At 44.6% G+C, this 21,533-nt stretch overlaps 1 protein-coding gene across 1 annotated transcript in view; it reads right to left on the bottom strand.

Annotated features, from left to right (window-relative positions):
* SCARA5 (scavenger receptor class A member 5) overlaps nucleotides 1–21,533 on the bottom strand; it is a 133,760-nt gene that overhangs the window by 91,767 nt on the left and 20,460 nt on the right. Inside the window, exon 3 of the mRNA XM_055577794.1 lies at nucleotides 9,726–9,854. Within this exon, the coding sequence (XP_055433769.1) occupies nucleotides 9,726–9,854 (129 nt within the window). The remainder of the gene's footprint in view (nucleotides 1–9,725; nucleotides 9,855–21,533) is intronic.

The raw sequence follows: 21,533 nt of genomic DNA, 5'->3' as shown, positions 1-21,533 counted from the left end.
TTTGGATTTCCTTCCCAGTTAGGTCACCACAAAGCACTGAGTAGAGTTCCTTGAGCTATACAGTCGGTTCTCACTAGTTATTGATTTCACACATAGTATCAATAGTGTATATGTATGAGTCCCAATCTCCCAATTCATCCTACACCCTTCCCCCTACTTTTATCATGTTTAATGTGTGCCAGGCACTTTTCTAAATGCTTTAGATATATATTAGCTTATTTAAGTCTCATAACAACCCATTCCAATCCCAAAGAAAGGCAATGCCAAAGAATGTTCAAACTACCACACAATTGCACTCATCTCACACACTAGCCAAGTAATGCTCAAAATTCTCCAAGCCAGGCTTCAACAGTACATGAACTATGAACTTCCAGATGTTCAAGTTGGATTTAGAAAAGGCAGAGGAATCAGAGATTAAATTGCTACATCTGTTGAATCATACAAAAAGCAAGAGAGTTTAAGAAAAACATCTATTTCTGCTTTATTGACTACACCAAAGCCTTTGACTGTCTGATCACAACAAACTGTGGAAAATTCTTCAAGAGATGGGAATACCAGACCACCTTACTTGCCTCCTGAGAAAACTGTATGCAGGTCAAGAAACAACAGTTAGAACTGGACATGGAACAACAGACTGGTTCCAAATAGGAAAAGGAGTACGTCAAAGCTGTATATTGTCACCCTGCTTATTTAACTTATATGCAGAGTATATCATGCGAAATGCCAGGCTGGATGAAGCCCAAGCTGGAATCAAGATTGCTGGGAGAAATATCAATAACCTCAGATATGCAGATGACACCACCCTCATGGCAGAAAGCAGGAAAGAACTACAGAGTCTCTTGATGAAAGTGAAAGAGGAGAGTGAAAAAGTTGGCTTAAAAATCAACATTCAAAAAACTAAGATCATGGCAACTGGTCCCATCACTTCATGGCAAACAGAGGCAGAAACAATGGAAACAGTGATAGACTTTATTTTTGGGGCTTCAAAATCATGGCAGATGGTGACTGCAGCCATGAAATTAAAAGACACTTGCTCCTTGGAAGAAAAGCTATGACCAACCTAAACAGCATATTAAAAAGCAGAGACATTATTTTGCCAACAAAGGTCCACCTAGTCAAAACTATCTAGCTATGGTTTTTCCAGTAGTCATGTATGGATGTGAGAGCTGGACTATAAAGAAAGCTGAGCGCTGAAGAACTGATGCTTCTCAACTGTGGTGTTGGAGAAGTCTCTTGAGAGTCCCTTGGACTGCAAGGAGATCCAACCAGTCCAACCTAAAGGAAGTCAATCCTGAATATTCACTGGAAGGGCTGATGCTGAGTTTGAAACTCCAGTACTCTGGCCACCTGATGTGAAGAACCGAGTCATTGGAAAAGACCCTGATGCTGGGAGAGATTGAGGGCAGGAGGAGAAGGGAATGATAGAGGGTGAGATGGTTGGATGGCATCACTGGTTCAATGGACACAAGTTTGAGCAAGCTCTGGGAGTTGGTGATGGACAGGGAAGCCTGGCATGCTGTACTCCATGGGGTTGCAAAGAGGCGGACACGACTGAGTGACTGAACTGAACAACCCAATGAGGCAGGTATAATTATTTCTCTCATTTTCAGATGAAGAAAGTCAGGTAGAGAAAGTTCAGGTGCCTTGGGCAACATAGCTGGTAACAGAGAATGGGAGACTCAAACCCAGACATGCTGGCTTCAGAGTCCATGGCATTAACCAGAATAAAGTACTGCATGACCCTGTCTATCCTAATATTCTCCCTGAAGGCTGTGATGCCAATACAGTAGATACCATGAAGTGTGTATCTGAATATAACATACCTATATACCTACGTCTTCCATGAGCCATGGTCTTGGACAGTCACTCCGTATTTACCATGTCCTTTAGATACTTAGCTAAAACAGAAAAACCATCTCTTTTTGCACAAATAAGATCCCCTCCAAGTTGCCTTGTCTCTGTCATTCATTAACTCGTTCACATATTTAAGACAACACGCACTTGCAGCACTGAATATAGTAGGTAAGATCATTGCTTTTTCCTTTTGGGAGCACCTCGCCACATGTGGGATCTTAGTTCCCCAACCAGAGATCAGACCTGAACCCTCTGCGTTGGAAATATAGAGTATTAACCACTGGACCACCAGGGAAGTCCCCAGAATTATCTTTAAAAGACCAAACTGGGCCTAACACCCTACCTTGTTCCAAAAAAGGATTAAGGCAGTTTATGAGGATACGTGAAATACTCTTAAATAACAGGAGATGAGAACAATGTAAAGGAAGAAAAAGTTGGAGACGCTAAATGAAGGCAAAAATGAGACCAGCAGAAAAAACACTTTCCAGGAAGTCAATGCACTTGCTGTGGGTGGACCATGAAGGTGTCCAGGTTCCCATGTTAATTGCCTACAAATTCACACATCCTACAAGGGGATGATAGCAGCTCTCAGTTTGCATTAACTACCTCCCTGAAAGTGATTTTTATTACTTTAAGATCCACAGCCTCCTTCGGATGAAAACAAACTCATTCCTCAGGATAAGTACTTCTCCTTCTAGACTAAGACAGGAAACCTCTCTCTACAGGCCCTCTTCATGGACATTACATGACAGAACAAACACGGTCCTGAAGGGCAGCCTCACAGGAAGCACAGGATGGCACTGTACATGCTATTTCTGCCAGTGTCCAAGGGAAGGTTGAGGGCATTGTGCTTTAAATTCCAAGATGCATGATGGTATCAGTCATCTGTGGTATAAAGGGATATGGGCTCTGAGCACACTGTTCTCTGATTGCAAACTCAGGGACAGACTTGCTGGAAACAAAGTGATCTAAAAAGAGGTGCAACCCAATGTTCATTGCAGCTAAGCCCTGGAAGCTGCCTAAATTTCCACTGACAGAGGAATCTATAGAGAAGACGTGGCACATATATACAATGGAATATCACTCAGCCATAAAAAAAAGAATGAAATAGGGATTCCCAGGTGGCTCAGTGGTAAAAAAATCCACCTGCCAATGCAGGGGATATGGGTTAGATCCCTGGTCCAGGAAGATTCCACATGCCACAAAGCAACTAAGCCCATGCATCACAACCATTAACCCTGTGCTCTAGAGCCCATGAGCCACAACTACTGAAGCTCTCATGCCCTAGAGCCCCTCCTGCTCTGCAACAAGAGAAGCCACTGTATTGAGAAGCCTGGGCACCACAGTTAGAGAGTAGTCACTACTCTCCATCACTACAGAAAAAGACTGCAGCAATGAAGACCCAGCACAGTCAAATAAATAAATAAAACATTTTTTAAAAAAAGAATGAAATAATGCCATTTATAGCAGCATGGATGAACCTAGAGACTGTCATACTGATTGAAGTAAGTCAGATAAAGAAGAAGAAATATGATGCCTTTATATGTACAATCTAAAAAGAAATGACACAAATGAGCTTATTTATAAAACAGAAACACACAGACTTTGAGAAGGAACTTATGGTTGCAGTGGTTGGGTGGGAAGGGTGTAAGGAAGGGATAGTTAGGGAGTTTGGGGTGTACATGTACACATTGCTGTACTAAAATGGATAACCAGCAAGGTCCTATACTGTTATAGCAAAGGGAACTCTGCTCAATGTTATGTGGCAGCATGGATGGGAGCGGAGTTCAAGGGAGAAAGGATACACGTGTATGTATGGCTGAGTCCCTTTGTTGTCCACCTGAAACTATCACAACATTGTTAGTTGGCTATTATTGTTGTTTAGTCACTAGGGACTGTAGCCTGCTAGGTTCCTCTGTCCACGGGATTTCCCAGGCAAGAATACTTGAGTGGGTTGCCATTGCCTTCTGCAGGGGATCTTCCCAACCCAGGGATCAAACCCATGTCTCCAGCATTGACAGGCAGATTCTTTACACTGGGCCACCAAGGAAGCCCTGTTAATTGGCTATACTCCAATATAAAAAGTTAAAAAGAAAAGGAGTGCTCAGTTTAAACATTTGGGTCAGCTGGTGTTCAGCTCTCTCAAGCTGACACTGCCCCAACCCTCTAGCTCTCCAGAACCAGGCTCTCCTTTGCAGAATCTGGCATGGAGCATGAGCTACTACATCATACTGTTTTAATGCATGTGTGTGTTATGCTTTTAAATCCTCCCAGAGCAAAAATTACACCTTTTATTCCCCAGCTATAGACAAATGTTTGTGTTCCTCCCAAATTCATATGTTGAAATCCTAACCCCCAAAGTGAAGGTATTACCATCAAGGAGATGGGGCCTTGGGAAGAAAATTAAGTCATGAGGGTGGGGTCCTCTGGATGGGATTAGTGCCTTTATAAAAGAGACCCTGGAGAAATTCCTTGCTCTTTCCTCCACATGAGGACACAGCAAGAAGACAGCCATCTATTAACCAGAAGTGAGCCCTCATCAGACAGAATGTGCCAGCACCTTGAACTCAAACTACCTAGCCTCCAGGACGGTGAGAAATTAATGTGTTTTTTTTTTTAATTTTGTTCCTCACTTTGGGTTTAATTTGTTCTTTTCTTCTTCTTTTTTGAATAACAGAACCACATTTATTTAAGAATGGGTTCCAATATCAAATGGCAAAGTTCAACAATGCAAAACCGAAATTACTTTTGCACCAACCTAATAGTTTTACACATCGGAATGTGTATGTTTCAGTGCCACTCTCTCTTACTTCTTCTCACCTTCTCCTTCCCTGCCTATCCCCCCAAGCCCGCCATAATGCTTGCTTTTTAAACCATCTGGTCTGTGGTAGTTTGTCATGGCAGCCTGAACAGACTAAGACACCAGGGCTTACTCTGCACTCACTAAGCACTCATGTGCAAGTTAAGCACTTCCTGAGGCTGTTGATGGCAATAACTGATAGCTGCTGTTAAGGAAGGATTAAGTTAAGGCACGAGAGGAGCCCATATTTCACCAGGAGCTCTTGCTGGTACAGATCTGCAGTCTGCATTGCTGTAACGCTCCCTCTTTCCACCAGACTAGATCCCCAGATGTTCCCCTTTCTGCTGTATCATTGCTGTGATGGGAATTCAGATTTCTCAGTGGAGCCGTGACAGACAAGGGGAAGAAGACATAGGTCCTGATGACCACCCTTTATCATCACAGTGCTGTCTCACAACAGTCATGGATAAGGGCGAACCTCCTCTAACCCTTGAACTCCATCACAGGGGACATCTTCCCTAAAGTGCTAAATGGAGGACTTTCTGACCACATGACCATCTAATCTCAATTCTCTTGTTCATGAACCTAAAGCCTGATAGACTGTACTGTCTAAAACATGAACCCAGAACAGAATGGAAACATAATAGGGGAACCACCAGTCCAGGTAATAAAATGAGTTGAAGACATAGACATAGTTGAAGACATAGAAAGACTTAGAGGAATTTGGGAAGAATGGCTGGTTCCTTGGGAAATGATGGAATCCTGTGGGTATAGAACCCAGTGATGGTGCGGGAGAATCAGAGGAAAGCTCCCAAGAGGATGCTGGTGGGGGGACGGATAGTTAGGTAGATTGGGTAGAAAGCTCAATTGAGAACAAATTAGGGGTAATGGCTGGATTAACCTTCTGAGAGGGGATGCTGAGATGTTGCATAAACACTGGTACAGTATTTGCCTTTAATTTTTAATACTTGGATAAACCAAGAAATTGAGAGAAGCCCATGAGAAGTTTTATAAGAGTACTACTTTAACATAACCCATGTAAGTAAGAACTGTTTGGGGTATTTTTAAGGGCACATGGGGGTCCAAAAAGTTTGATTAAAATGTTCAAGGAAAAAAAAAAAAAAAGAGTACTACTTTATAAGGACTTCCCAGGCAGCCCAGTGATTAAGACTCTGCCTTCCAATGCAGGGGGTGCAGGTTCGATCCCTGGTAGAGCAACTAAGATCCCACATGCCTCATGGCCAAAAAATCAAAGCATGAAACAGAATAATATTGTAACAAATTCAGTGAAGACTTTGAAAATGGTCCACATTGGAAAAACCTTTAAAAAAAAGAGTAATAATTTATGTAACGAGGTTTTAATTTTGTAATATTGAAGTAAGAACAAGCATTTGTTCTACAATCAGATATTATCCACCAGGTATTCAGACATGGCACTTACTGCAGCGGATGATTTTATCATCCAGTTGTCAGATGTATAAGCTTTGTGTCAATGAGGAGGTTTTGAAGCCTAAGACTGGTTCAAACAGAACTCCTCTTGTCTTAGCTAGGGCTGCCATAACAAAATAACAGGCCAGTGGTTTAAACAGCAGACATTCATTTGTCACAGTTGTAGAGCCCGGGAAGTCCAAGATCAAAGTGTAGGCAGGACTTCCTTGGTGGCTCAGTGGTTAAGAATTTCATTGCCAATGCAGGGGACACCAGTTTTACCTGGTCTGGGAAGATTCCATGCTACAGAGCAGCTAAGCTCGTATGCTACAACCACTGAGCCCATGGTCTAGAGCCCACAGTCTGCAGCTGCTGAGCCTGTGTGTCCTTAAAGTCCATGCTCTGCAATGCACGGAGAAGCCCACACTCTGCAATGCAAGGAGAAGCCCACGCTCTGCAATGCAAGAAGAAGCCCACGCTCTGCAATGCAAGGAGAAGCCCACGCTCTGCAATGCAAGGAGAAGCCCACACGCAGCAACTACAGAAAGACCTCATTCAGCAACAAAGCCCCAGGGCAGCCAAAAAAAAAAAAAGCCCCAGGGCAGCCAAAAAAAAAAAGCACAGGCAGATTTGGTTATTGATGAGGGCTCTGTTACTGGCTTCAGAGGGCCCTGTCTCCCGTCCCCACTTAGCAGAGATCTCTGTCTTTCTCTTTCTGTGTTTCTCTCCTCTTTTCCTATATGGTCACCAATCTCATCATGAGAGCCCCATCCTCATGACCTAATTAGCTCCCTAGAGCCCCACCGTCCAAATACCATCACACTGGGGGTTAGAGCTTCATACATACATTTTGGAAGGGACACAATTCAGTCCATGGCCCATCCTGTGCCAGGTGACCTCTGCAGGGCACTGGAGAACATGTTCTTTCCCAAAAGAGGGAGCAGCCCCAGCAGGACATCTACCAGAAGGCCAGGCTAGCTCTGGTTTACTCTGAACCATAAATCTCCCATCACCTTGGGATTTAAACGGAGCATCCCTGGAGGTCTCCAATCAGGGCAATCGGAAGAAACTTCCTACCTAAGCTCAGGCAGAGCCCCTTTGAAGAACCGCAGGCTTATCCATCACATTCCTAAGTCCCCTCTCCAAGGGACAGGCAGCTAGGGACGGTAGTGCTTTATTAGCTGTTGTCATTGTTTAGTTGTTGTATCCAACTCTTTTGTGACCACATGGACTGTCCATGGAATTTCCCAGGGAAGAGGTTGCCATTTCCTTCTCCAGCGGATCTTCCCCACCCAGGCATTGAACATGAGTTTCCTGCTTTGCAGGCAAATTCTTTACCACTGAGTCACCTGGGAAACCCATCCAGAGGCCCACATGATTCTCCAGACAAGAACCTGGGGAGGTGACAGTGGCCAGGCTACAGAGCCAAGAGATAATGCCCAACACTCTGCTTCATCAGATTGGTTCCAATCCACCCCCTAAATCTTCATCCCCCACAGGCAATCTGGTACTCATGAACTTCGGGTTCAAAGGTAATTATGATGATCAAAATCCTCCCCAGGTTTTCACACGGAATAACTAAGGAAGCAAGGCAACCTTTCCATGAGATTAGGAAACCATGCGCCACCTTCCTTTCCGAAACTTCCAGAATGGTCATCGTAAATCGCATTCAACTTCCAAGACAGGAGAGAAAAAAACAAAAAACAACTCTCTGTGTTGAGCTGGGTAGCCTGTCTGGTTAGAAACCCTCCTCTGTTTTGAATGGGAATTTGTCTCGTTACAAAATCCACCCATTCACTTAGTTCTACCCTCTGAGACCACACAGAACTATGCCCACCCTTTCCCACCTGGCAGCCTGTCAGACACCAGAAGGGAAACTTCATTCCCCAGCAACCCTTCTCTGCCCAGGAGATGATGCCCTTCCAGGCCTCCCAGGCCTTCCAGGGACCTGCCCCAGGGTCCCCACCAGCCTGGCTCTCACCTCTAGACCCTCTTCCATCACCTAAAAATTCTCACTCAGCTGAGTAGTTGTAACACCATAGCTCAGCTTTCCTGCTGCGCTGAAACACTTTCCAAAAATTCTGGAAATTTGTTATGGTCATGGCTGCCAAGCCCACAAAACCCAGATCCCAATCTCTCACTGAGCAGCCCAAGAACATGTGCAAAAAAAAAAAAAAAAAAAAAAAAAGAAAACCATTTGGCTGGACATCATCTCTTGGTCCCTGGGATGAATCATAAGTTTCTTTCATTGTTGGTCTTGGCTGCTCCCCCCAGGTCAAAGTTGATGGTTGATGAGACAGATACCACCCCTAGTGATACCCTCTGCTCCGAGTGTGGAAATCTGAGGGCAAAGGCAGCACTGAATATCCCAGCACAGGGTCCAAGTGATTAGACTCATTGACAGAAGGTGACACAAGACCAGGGGTCGCTCCTGAGGGGTCATCTGCAAGGGTTTAATCTCCCTTTTCCTGCCCCAGAGTTAAGGGCAGGAATTAAGAATTACGTCAAGGACTCCACCCGGCACTCCAAGTCAGCTCTGCGTTGTCAGAAGACTTTCTTTGACTAACCCCCCACACTCCCCACCAGGATCTCCATGCAACACCCTCACTTCCTCTGTCTGCACCTCCACTGGATCCCCACAGCACTTGTGTGTCAATGCCACACGCACCATCATGGTCCCCACTGCATTCTGCCATGAGGCAGGACTCTGCCTCTGTGCTCCTGCCTTGTCCCCTAGACTGGGACCTCCTGGAGGGGAGCCCCTGGGTCTTATTTATCAGTGTCTCCGATCCTAGCATGGAATCTGACACAAAGTAGGCACTCACGTAGGATGAATGATGCCGAAATGAGCTGATGCCTTGGCCTCACTTTGTCAAGCCTTTCATATCTTCATAGAGATAGGTGGGAATTGAGCATCCCTCCCTGTGGGTGGGAGTCAGGAGAGACCACCATGGCCTCCGTGCCTGTGTCCCACCATCTCCATCACAGTGGGATGACCTGTGTGTGAGCTGGGCTGCTCAAAGTACAGGATCCTCCACCTGATCCCTTCCTGAGTCCATGAGCTCCGCTTCTTCCTGGTTAGAGAATGTGATCCAAAATCCAGACCATCACCAGCCTATTCTATAAGCAGAAACTGGGGAGAAGAGCCCGGCTAACCTGGGGCAAATTCATCCCACCCGCAGGAATCACAGAGGGGCAGCAAGTTGACCACAACCCTGATTAACCTCAGCAATGAAGTGTCTTGTAACTATTTCCATCATATCCCAGGACAGGGGAACCAGCCTGCTCAGTACAAACCACAGCACAGAGCTCCGGGGAGGCCCAGGGTAATGGACAATGTCAACGCGATGAGTCAGAACAAGGCAGAAGCCTCTTAAGAGTGGCTAGGTCTCTGCTCTGGGACTTGGAGATTTCTCACCCTCACATCCAACTCATCCAACATGACATAAGCAATGCTGCTCGGAATCATGCCTGGTCAGAAAGACCAGCCAGCTTCCTCCTTTGTGGTTTCCATGGTAACAAGGGCAGTGTTTGGACTCCTGACTGTGGGAATGAAGAGCAGAGGCTCCCACTCCCCATTTCCCATCCGCTTTCACCTCCTGCTCACTTCCTTAAAGGCCAGGGTGGCAAAGGATGCTCTTACCTGCTAAGATGAAGATGCCCACGAGAATCAGAAAGACCAGCAGGTAGAGCCCGAGGACTGCATGCTTCAGGGCTGACAGGGAGCCCAGCTGGGTACAGCAGCCACCTGCTCGTCCTTTGTGGCATGGACCTAACAATAAGGGTAGGAAGAAGAGGGGAAAAGACATTTGAAAATTCCCCAAGTCGCTTTGCTCTTTTGGTCTCATCTCTCCCTGATGCATGTGGATGTTCATGTGGCAGCACTCCCCACCCCCACCCCCCATCACCACACACACCTTCTGCACGTCCGTAATGCAGGTGGAATGGTAGGGAGCATCTCAGAACTGTGCTAAGCTTTTCAGCTTCTCTCTCTCCTCCCAACCTCTGCTCATGAACGAGCCAGAAGGCGTCCCAACAGCTCACATGGCCACACAAACCCACCCTCCTGGAGCCGGTGCAAGCAGCAGAGAAAGCTAGGATAGGCTGCCCTTTACAAACGTTATTGTCCCACGTGATCAGGAGAAGATGGAGAGCTTTTTAAAAAGAGGTTGCAAACTCCAGCTTCTAACAGCGGCAGGGAAGGGAGGTGGGCCAGGTGGGCCTGGGGAACCCAAAATGCATGCCCCATCTGGAAGCGGTTGCTATGTCAGAACGAGTGCCAGGTGTTGACAGGTCCAAAAATTTTAAGACAAGCCAGAAATTATTTAGAGAAATCTCCCTTTTTTATGTGTTGACAACTAATGGGGTGGGGGGCAGACAACGGAAAGGAAAAAACACTAGGGAGTGTAAACAAAACACATTTATACGGCAGGGCTGACCAGCAGTTTACAACCTTGGGTTTAGATTTACAGGAAAACATAGTACAGAACTTCTTCCTGTAAAACTATTCAAGGCTCACCGGGTTCTGGTCAAAATGGAACAGCACAATACCAGAGTTCTCATGGACCTTGGGGCTTCCCAGGTGGCACTAGTGGTAAGGAAGACGCCTGCCAACTCAGGAGAGGCGAAAGACGCAGGTTTGATCCTTGGGTCGGGAAGATCCCCTGGAGGAGGAAATGGCACCCCACTCCGGTATTCTTGCCTGAAATATCCCATGGACAGAGGAGTCTGGCTGGCTACAGTCCATGGAGCTTCAAAGAGTCGGTCACAACTGAGTGTCTGAGCACAATGGACCCCACGGATTGTCTAATTCAACCCCTTCAGTTAATAGATAAAGGTTGTCAAATGTAAGGGATAGACCCTGGGGTGAGGATGCCAGGTCCTGATTCCAGGTCATCTTTCCATGAGAATTCTTCAACCCTCCTTCAGACGACTGCTACAGAGGCCAGCAAGCTCACCCATCTCCACCTACTTGGTTGACTGACAGTGGAGAGGAAGAGATGCCATCCTGCCCTGACTCCCAGCATGGCAGATAAGAAATGATGGAGGGTTTTTTTTTTTTTTCCATAACATGCCCATATTATGTTCAGTCTCCACCCCCTGCAAGGGAGAGTATTGCCAACTGGAGAACTGTTCACTGCACAGGGAGGCAGATGTGGGAGCCCAAAAAGGCTGACAACAGATGTTGAAATAATTGGTATTCAAAAAACATTTGTAGAGATGCTGAGATAGGACTTTCTGGCAGTCCAGTGGTAAAGACTCCATGCTTCCAAGGCAGGGGACACAGGTTCAATCCTTGATCAGGGAACTAGGATCCCACATGCCATGAGGCACAGCCAAAAGATATCCAATTTTCCTTTAATTAAAAAAAAAAAAAGATGCTGAGATGTTTGTGATCCTTGGTACCTTGGGGTTCACCACGGAGGTGCTTCGGGGGCTCCTTACTACCTATCAGATAGCATTGCCATAGCTCACCAGAGGTATTGTTCAGTGAGGAACATTTTCCCACGCATTTATTCTATTTTATTGAAAATACTGTTGCTAAAACAGCTAAGTAGAACTCTTACATAATACTTCCATAAAACATCGGGTACGACTTGGAACAAGTTGTCGAGAAATACAAATTCAATTACCCATTCTCGTCAACCCTCAAGTGTTAGCAAATTTTGAAGAGTTAACCTGATTTTCCACTAAGTCTTGCGCAAAGTACATCTTTCTAATGTACCCTAAATCTTCTTTTCCAGAACGTTCTATCTCTTCCCCCAAAGTATGATCTATAACCTATTTTGCTCCTAAATATGCCAGCTTCTTGTAGCATTTTGTCATTTTTGTTTGTTTCTCATGAGAACAGCTGGCTGGCCAGTTGCAACTCAGTAGAGAAAAGTTTACTTCCCTCAGGAACCTGAGTTTATTTCCCTCAGGAACATAGGCATAGCATCATGTATTGCACAACTATTTTTTTTTTTAATTTAAAGCCTTTATTGAACTTGTTGCAATATTGCTTCTATTGTTTATGTTTTGGTTTCTTGGTCCCAAGGCATGTGGGATCTTAGCTCCGTGACCAGGGATCGAACCCATAGCCCTTGCATTGGAAGGCACAGTCTTAACCACTGACACCAGGGAAGTCCCTAAATATTAGTATCAGCTCTCCTGCTCTAGCCCTGCTTCCTCTTGAGATGATGATAAGGATGCCAGCCTCGCTATCGGGAGGGACCAGAAGATACCCAGGCTGAAACGCCATTATCTTTACGTTCATCCCAAATTCATCTTGGGCTTCTCCATTCGTTGGCTTTGTTTGACCCCTTCCTATTTCTCTTGAAGGTTTAATTAAGTTTAACCATATTCTGTTAACCGTTCCAGTTTCACTGGACAATTATATGTTCATTATAAAAAGAATCTATTCTCTTAAAAAGATGTTGATATAATTTTTTTTGCACATAACTTTTTTACTAAGGCACAACACTACATTATACCTTGCCTGAGCTTGCTGCTAAGTTGCTTCAGTCGTGTCTGACTCTGTGCTACCCCATGGACTGCAGCCTACCAGGCTCCTCCGTCCATGGGATTTTCCAGGCAAGAGTACTGGAGTGGGGTGCCATTGCCTTCTCCTGCCTGAGCTTGAGGAAGTCCATTGAGTAAGTTGAGCATTAATACAGTAAAGGATTAAGTGCAAACAATACAGGGTCATGGATTGACTAGTGAGGCTACTTCATGATTTATAAAGGGATGGGTTAGTGCTAATTGCCATTCAGTTTGAAATTTTTCAGCTTGAGAAGGAAAACAAAATAATCGGGACCTCTTCCTTCCTCTAGGGATGAAAACATTTTCCTAACCCAAGGAGTTACGAGGGCAAAGCTTTTTTTCTTTTACTACCACTAATTAGAACATCATCCCTTGATTGTCAAGTCTGTGCTGACTTTCAGTGTTGGCAGAATAAGGGGAGGAAAAATCACACAGCCAAGAAGACTTGCATCTTGTTTTGTTGTTGCATGTTTGTTTCTAGCTCATTGTAAGAGTGGGTCAAACTGCAATGATATAGTTCTAATTTTTTCCCATTAAAAAAAAGAGGAGAGAATTCCCTGTTGGTCCAGTGGTTAAGACTCCACACTTCCACTGCAGGGGGCACAGGTTGGATGTCTAGTCAGGGAATTAAGATCCTGCATGGTGCATAGCCTGGTCAAAAAACTGTTTTTAATTAAGAGAAAAAAAATGAGTAGCTCCCTTCTCCTCTACCTGAGGCTTCTGTCTAATAAGTGCCACTGGTGACAGGTCCCTTTGTCCACAAACACACACGACACAGAACTTCCACTGAGAGAGCTCAGTCCTTTTAACAAACTATTACTCTGTACATTACACAAAATCTGTTCTAAACAGAACAAGGGTTTCAGATGGAGATTTTCCACCAATGGTTAGACAAGCAGAACTCCACTGAATGATTCTGGCAAGATGGCTAGTGAATGTGATTGTAAGGGAAAGACAGAAGACAATATAGGGTAAAGACAAGTTACTAAGTCTGCCCAAAACACATTTATTAATTTTTTAATGTAGTATGGCAGCAGCATGTTAACTGAGTAAACCATTCAAATTATTTAAGTTCAGTGGAAAATTGAAAACACTCCGAAAACATGCAGTCAGTAATATATTCATTTATTTGACTTTTTAAAAAAGTAAAAGGAATGAGCCATCAAGCCATGAAAAGATATGGAGGAAGCATAAGTGCCTATTAGTAAACGTGTGCATGTGTGCAAGGTCATTTCAGCCGTGTCCAACTCTTTGCAACCACATGGACTGTAACCTGCCAGACTCCTCTGTCCATGCAATTCTCCAGGCAAGAGTACTAGAGTGGGTTGCCATGCCCTCCTCCAAGGGATCTTTCTGACCTAGGGATCAATCCTCACATCTCTTATGTCTCCTACACTGGCAGACTGGTTCTTTGCTGATAGCACCATCTGGAAAGCCCATATTAGTAAGCAAAGGATGCCAATCTGAAAAGGCTACTTACTGTATCATTCCAACTGTATGGCATTCTGGAAAAGGCAAAACTATAAGGACAATAATAAGATCAGTGGACGCCAAAGGTTGGGAGTGGGGAGGGATGGATAGGTAGAGCACAGAGGACTTCTAGGACAGTAAAACCATTCTGTGTGATACTATAATGACGGATGCAGATCATTGCACATTTGTCTAAAACATTGCACATTTGTCTAAACCCACAGAATGCAGAGCAGCAAGAGGGAACCCTAATGTAAGCCATGGACTTTGGATGACAATGATGTCAGTGTAGGTTCATCAGTTGTGACAGGTGTACCTCCCTAGTGGGGGATGTAAGGGGGGCTGTTGATTATAAGGGGGGCTGTGCATGTGTGGGGCAGGGGGCATGTGGGAACTCTCTGTAGTTTCCACTTAATTTTACTGTAAACCTAAAACTGCTCTAAAAATTAGTCTACTAAAAAAAAGTAAAGGTTTTGACTTATGGATTGTTGAGATAAAATCTCTCTTGTTGTTCAGTCGCTAAGTCGTGTCCAACTCTGCGATGCCATGGACTGCAGCATGCCAGGCTTCCCTGTCCTTCGCTATCTCCCAGAAAAAGAAAAATGATCATTGCTCAGTGTGTCTGACTCTTTGCGACCCCATGGAGTATAGTCCATGGAATTCTCCAGGCCAGAATACTGGAGTGGGTAGCCTTTCCCTTCTCCAGGGGATCTTCCCAACCCAGGGATTGAACCCAGGTCTCCCACAGTGCAGGCAGATTCTTTACAAGCTGAGCCACAGGGGAAGCCCAAGAATGCTGGAGTGGGTAGCCTATCCCTTCTCCAGCAGATCTTCCCGGCCCAGGAATCAAACCAGGGTCTCCTGCATTGCAGGTGGATTCTTTACCAACCAAGCTAGTTTGCTCAAATTCATGTCCACTGAGTCAGTGATGCCATCCAACCATGTCATCCTCCATTGCTCTCTTTTCCTCCTGCCCTCAATCTTTCTCAGCATCAGGGTCTTTTTCAATGAGTCAGCTCTTTGCATCTGACAAAACGTGGTTCACTGGAGGAGGGAATGGCAAACCACTCCAGTATTCTTGCCTCGAGAAAACCCATGAACAGTAAAAACTCTAACAGACTTTTATTAAGCATCCACTGTCCTGCTGCGGAAGCCATCTTTCAGGATGGCTCCAGAGGATGCCACCCCCTTGCATAGTCTCTTTCTGCACTCTACCGGGATTGGTTTGTGTGACCAATAGAATATGGCACAAGTGATAGCGTGTCACTCCTGAGATGAGACAAAAGACACTGCTGTTCCCTCCTTGCTTGCTCTTTATCTCTCTTGGAATATTCATTTGGGGGGAAGCCAGCCTCTATGTCATGAATACACTATGGAGAGGCTACATGCTAAGGAACTGAGGCCTTCAGCCAACAGCCACGTGAGTGAGTCTGGAAGCAGTTTCTCCAGCCAAATCAAGACATCAGATGACTACACTCTGGCTGAAATCTCGACAGCAGTCTCATGAGAGACCCACAGCCAGGACAACCCAGCTAAGTTGCTCCCAGACTTCTGCCAGATAGGATTATACATATATAAATTAAATATATGGGATTATAAATATGTATATACACATATTTCTGAGCAACATTTTGGATCTGAAAAAAAAAAATCTTAGATGTCCTTTCACCCCCATGGCTTTCTCAGAAACAGGGTGAGACAAGAAATTTTTGTTGCTTTAAGCTGCTAAGGTTTGGGGTAATTTGTTCCGCAGCAGTGGATGACTAATACACTATGATAGACAGTGGGAAACACAAAGACAGCAGCTGCTTGAGGGAAGGATTTTTGTCAGCATCATTTATGTCCAACTTTTCAGTTCCTAAACCAGCACAGGCATATAGCAGGCCTTCAGAAAACGTGCCGAATGAGAGATGAAGATACAATCACTGCCTTTCAGATGCTCACATCTGAGGGGAAGAAGATGTATAAACAGATAACTATTGCAGAGGTGGAATAAAGTAGTATAGTAGGGTGATAAGGCACAAGCCAAGTGTGGTACTGCAGAGGCAATGATTCTTTGTGTCAGCAGCTCATCCCAGGGTCTGCTGGAGGAGCAGTAACTCAAGGCTTTGAAGCCCAGGCCTTCATAGATGGCTGAAATTTACTCTTTTTCTCTAGCTTGATCATCTTATTTGTAAATTTGAAAACTATGACTTTAAGATGTAGGTTTATCAGGTCAGATCAGATCAGTCGATCAGTCGTGTCCGACTTTTTGCGACCCCATGAATCGCAGCACGCCAGGCCTCCCTGTCCATCACCAACTCCTAGAGTTCACCCAGACTCACGTCCATTGAGTCGGTGATGCCATCCAGCCATCTCATCCTCTGTCGTCCCCTTCTCCTCTTGCCCCCAATCCCTCCCAGCATCAGAGTCTTTTCCAATGAGTCAAATCTTTGCATCAGGTGGCCAAAGTACTGGAGTTTCAGCTTTAGCATCATTCCTTCCAAAGAAATCTCAGGGCTGATCTCCTTCAGAATGGACTGGTTGGATCTCCTTGCAGTCCAAGGGACTCTCAAGAGTCTTCTCCAACACCACAGTTCAAAAGCATCAATTCTTTGGCGCTCAGCCTTCTTCACAGTCCAACTCTCACATCCATACATGACCATAGGAAAAACCATAGCCTTGACTAGACGGACCTTTGTTGGCAAAGTAATGTTTCTGCTTTTGAATATGCTATCTAGGTTGGTCATAACTTTCCTTCCAAGGAGTAAGCATCTTTAAGAATAGGAGCTTCCCAGGTGGCTCAGTGGCAAAGAATCTACCTGCCAAGGCAGGTGACACAGGAGAAGAGGGTTCAATGCCTGGGTAAGAAGATCCCCGGGAGCAGGAAATGACAACCTACTCCAGTATTCTTGCCTGGAGAATCCCATGGACAGTGGAGCCTTGTGGGCTATGGTCCATGGGGTCACAAAGAGTTGGACATGACTGAGTGACTGAGCATATGACTTTAAGAAGAAAACTGAAAACTTTCTTCCTCCATATGAGAACAGTTCTGAGGAACGTACCAGACAAAGCTGTTAGTTATTAAACATAGTTGTTTGGTCACACACAAAACCAGATCTAGAGAGAGAAGGGCACCACCAAAACAAAGCAAAAGCTCTTCCAAGGTCTAGGAGAATCAAGGGAAAAGTTTTTCACCTCTCGATGGCCTCCAGAAAGGAGGGTGTCATCTCAGGAGATCAAGAAGCCAAGAGAAGGAGGCTCAAGAGCCTTAGAGAAGACCGTGGCTTCAAAACAGCAAACAACAACTCAAAAATAAGTACCAAGTGATGTGCAGAATGGGTTCTGCATGCCAGGCTGGGAGAGTTGTTTATCTCAGTGGGGAGTCATGCTTCCTGATGAATGGCTGGAAGCAGTCAGTGGATGGTTTCTCAGACTCTACACACCACATCCACATGAAGCCTGCACAATTTTGCCAGAGCTGAGTATTCCTGGGCTATTATTTTCTTTCTCTATTGTATGTGTGTGTTAGTCACTCAGTCGTGTCTGACTCTTTGAGACCCCATGCACTGTAGCTTTCCAGGCTCCTCTGTCCATGGGGATTCTCTACGCAAGAACACTGGAGTGAGTTGCCATTCCCTTCTTCAGGGGATCTTCCCAATGCAGGGATCAAACTTGGGTCTCCCGAATTACAGGCAGATTGTTTACCATCTGAGTCACCAGGGAAGCCCCATTTTTTAAAATTTATTTACTGGCTGTTGTGAGTCTCTGTTGCTGCATGGGGGCTTTCTCTAGTTGCAGCGGATGGGGGCGACTCTGTTGTGGTGTGTGGGATTCTCACTGCAGTGGCTTTTCTTGTTTTGGAGCACAGGCTCTAGACGCCCTGGCTTCAGTAGCTGTGACTCCTGGGCTTAGCTGCCCTGGGCATGTGGGATCTTTCCGATTAGGGGTTGAACCAGTGACCTTTGCATCGCAAGATGGATTCTTAACCACTGAACCACCAGGGAAGCCCTCATTCCACTTTTTTTAAACTGAAATTTATATAAGAAGGGAGTTTTCTATCATCTTCATAAGTGGAAAAATTAGTGTCTTCCTATTACACTATTACTAATGGAGAAATATCAATAACCTCAGATATGCAGATGACACCACCCTTATGGCAGAAAGTGAAGAAGAACTAAAGAGCCTCTTGATGAAAGTGAAAGAGGAGAGTGAAAAAGTTGGCTTAAAGCTCAACATTCAGAAAACGAAGATCATGGCATCTGCTCCCATCACTTCATAGCAAATAGATGAGAAAACAGTGGAAACAGTGGCTGACTTTATTTTTCTGGGCTCCAAAATCACTGCAGATGGTGATTGCAGCCATGAAATTAAAAGACGCTTACTTCTTGGAAGGAAAGTTATAAACAACCTAGATAACATATTCAAAAGCAGAGACATTACTTTAACAAAGGTCCATCTAGTCAAGGCTATGGTTTTTCCAGTGGTCATGTATGGATGTGAGAGTTGGACTACAAAGAAAGCTGAGTGCCGAAGAATTGATGCTTTTGAACTGTGGTGTTGGAGAAGAGTCTTGAGAGTCCCTTGGACTGCAAGGAGATCCAACAAGTCCATCCTAAAGGAGATCAGTCCTGGGTATTCATTGGAAGGACTAATGTTGAAGCTGAAACTCCAATACTTTGGCCACCTGATGTGAAGAGCTGACTCATTTGAAAAGACTCTGATGCTGGGAAAGATTGAGGGCAAGAGAAGGGGACGACAGAGGATGAGATGGTTGGATGGCATCACTGACTCAATGGACATATCTAATTATTAAAACAGCAAACTCACACCCATAGATCACTTTGAATACTGCTGTCTTGCATATAGTCATATTCTGAGAGTCACTGATGTTAGTAAAAGTAATTAAATCACAGTTCAATGAAAGTTGTGGGGGGAAGAATTTTGATGCACTTCACAGAAGACTTCCCTTATTGAGAAGCAAAACAAAACTTCTTTGTATGTTCAAGATAATAATCCAGAAGGTAGAATGTTGAAATTAAGTGCCACTGAAATAACCATATCAGAACCTTGCCCTTACCTTTGGTACTAATCTCATTATTCACAATTGTTGATTTCCATTTTTGTCTTCCAAAGGTCTCCTGAGACTCACTCATCTCCCTATCCATCAATCAGCACACAGCAGAACCATCGCAATAAGTTTCTTTGCAAGAACAAAGACATGTGTAATCCATTTATTTTTGGTGCAAAGACTGGTTCTCAAAGTTACTGTATGCAAATAGTTGACACATTTCTGTTGGCTGAAAAACATATTTTTTGAGCAAAATTTTGGTCTCAAAAAATAAAATCTTGGCTTTCCTTATTCACCCATGATTTGGAATTGCTACTTAGTGCTTAAGGAGGTGAATTGTGGGAGAAATTCATTGGAACTGAATTGACACTTAATCCTGGCTGAGTAGCATCATCAGGCATGGCTCTTCTTAGATATCTAGAAGCCTGAGCTGTTCCCCTGGATGTCTTAATTCCAATTCAATGATGAAATCACTTATCTATGGCAACAGGTACCCAGTTCTGGAGTAAGGCATTTGTCATTATCAAAACAACATGAAGACATATTTTTGGAAAATCAATGAAGTCTCACTATTATCAGAGCTTCAATTTAAAACTTTGATTTCTCTTTAACAGGATACACACAAAAGGGGGTTGCCTAAAACTATTTATTATTCCCTGAGGTTAAAATTGTGAAGCATTCCTTTTAATCATGGGAACAAGAGGACACCCTAAAGAGCTTTTGTTAAAATACTGTCTGCTTAGGGCAGGGAGGTGATTAGGAGCAAAGGTTAAAGAACAGAAAAGGAAGATTTATCTGAAAACTACTCAGCCCCAAACAGTTGAGCTGAGGAAGAGTCTGGAGATGGTCCCCCGATGTCAGTGGGAGCCCCGGAACCACAGGGCCTTGTTTCCTGGAGGATGTATTGTATTAGGCAGGTGAGGGTTCCTGACACTCTCAGGGGTAGAAACATGGGTATGGGCTCTGAGCAGGCCGATTCAAAGCCTGCCTCCGTTCATACCGGCTGGGAGAGCCTGAGAAAGCACGCTGAGCAGGCCGATTCAAAGCGTGCCTCCGTTCATACTGGCTGGGAGAGCCTGAGAAAGCACGCTGAGGCAGTCCCTGCATCAATTTAGCCTTTCTTTGCAAAACTGATTGTTCAGTATCTTTTTTTTTCTTGTAAGATTTTGTTTGCTGTGGACCATTTTTTTAAGTCTTGACTGAATTTGTTAACAATATTGTTTGTGTTTTATGTTTTGGCTTTTTGGCCATGGGGCATATGGGATCTTAGTTCCCCTAATCATGGACTGAATGCATGCCCCCTGCATTGGAAGGCAAAGTCTTAACCACTGGATCACAAGGGAAGTCCCTGATTTTTCAATTTCTTAACTATAATTTTAAGGCATTTGGGGAGTTATTTTGAATTTATTTGCCTCCCATTTGAAAAAATACTCACAAATTGCATTTGACCAAAAGTGGGTATTATTTGCATTATTGTATGGCAGAAACCAACATAACATTGTAAACTTTTTAATATATACATAAATTAAAAAAAAAAAAAACAGAAAAAAAGTGGGTATTAACTTCTTCCCAAAGAATCTGAGTCTAAATAATATTAAAAAAAAAAATAAAACAGAATGAAATGATTCAACTGACACCTACTTGAGTTTCAGCAACAACACACAGGTGACTCAGTGGGTAAGGAACCTGCCTGCAACGCAGGAGATACAGGTTCAATCCCTGGGTCAGGAAGATCCCCTGGAGGAGGGCACAGCAACCCACTCCAGTATTCTTGCCTGGAGAATCCCACGGACAGAGGAGCCTGGAGGGCTGCAGTCCATGGGGCGCAGAGTCAGACCCGACTAAAGCGGCAGAGCACATGAACACACAACAAACAGCCTGTTTCTTTTTTGTTCTCTGTGGTCCCACAGCTCCTACACAGCAGGTGGAGATAAGGTTTTTATGGCTGGGAGGGACCTTGGCACTCATTTCATCAAAGGATCTTGTTAAACCCACCCAAGGCTGATTTCATCATACTCACTTGGTTACTCATCACCCACATTGTTTATTGTAATAGAGAGCCCCAGATGACCTCTGTCTTTGAAACCGCCACGGCTTTCTGGCTTTCACGGGGACCTCTGTTTACTTTCCCTCAATAAAGGGAAGAGGAGGGTGTGAGTCAAGGACATGACAGAGCAGTCTCATCTGACCTGAGTCTGGGAGGGTCCCACACCACCAGTGGGGTCCGGGTGAGCACCCAGCACCAACTGGCCCACTTGCCCTCACACCTGAGTCTTCGAGGCAGACAGCCCTGTGAGGGCGAGAGACAAAGAAACTACATTATTCCGTGTGATCAGATGGGATCCCATTTCTAAGAAAGGGAGAGGGAGGGAGGGTGGAGCTAATTCAATTTAGATGTTATGATGACCT

This window comes from Bubalus kerabau, chromosome 4 (assembly GCF_029407905.1).
Source record: "Bubalus kerabau isolate K-KA32 ecotype Philippines breed swamp buffalo chromosome 4, PCC_UOA_SB_1v2, whole genome shotgun sequence".
NCBI classification, from domain to species: domain Eukaryota; kingdom Metazoa; phylum Chordata; class Mammalia; order Artiodactyla; family Bovidae; genus Bubalus; species Bubalus kerabau.
This window is presented reverse-complemented; position numbering and strand designations above follow the sequence as displayed.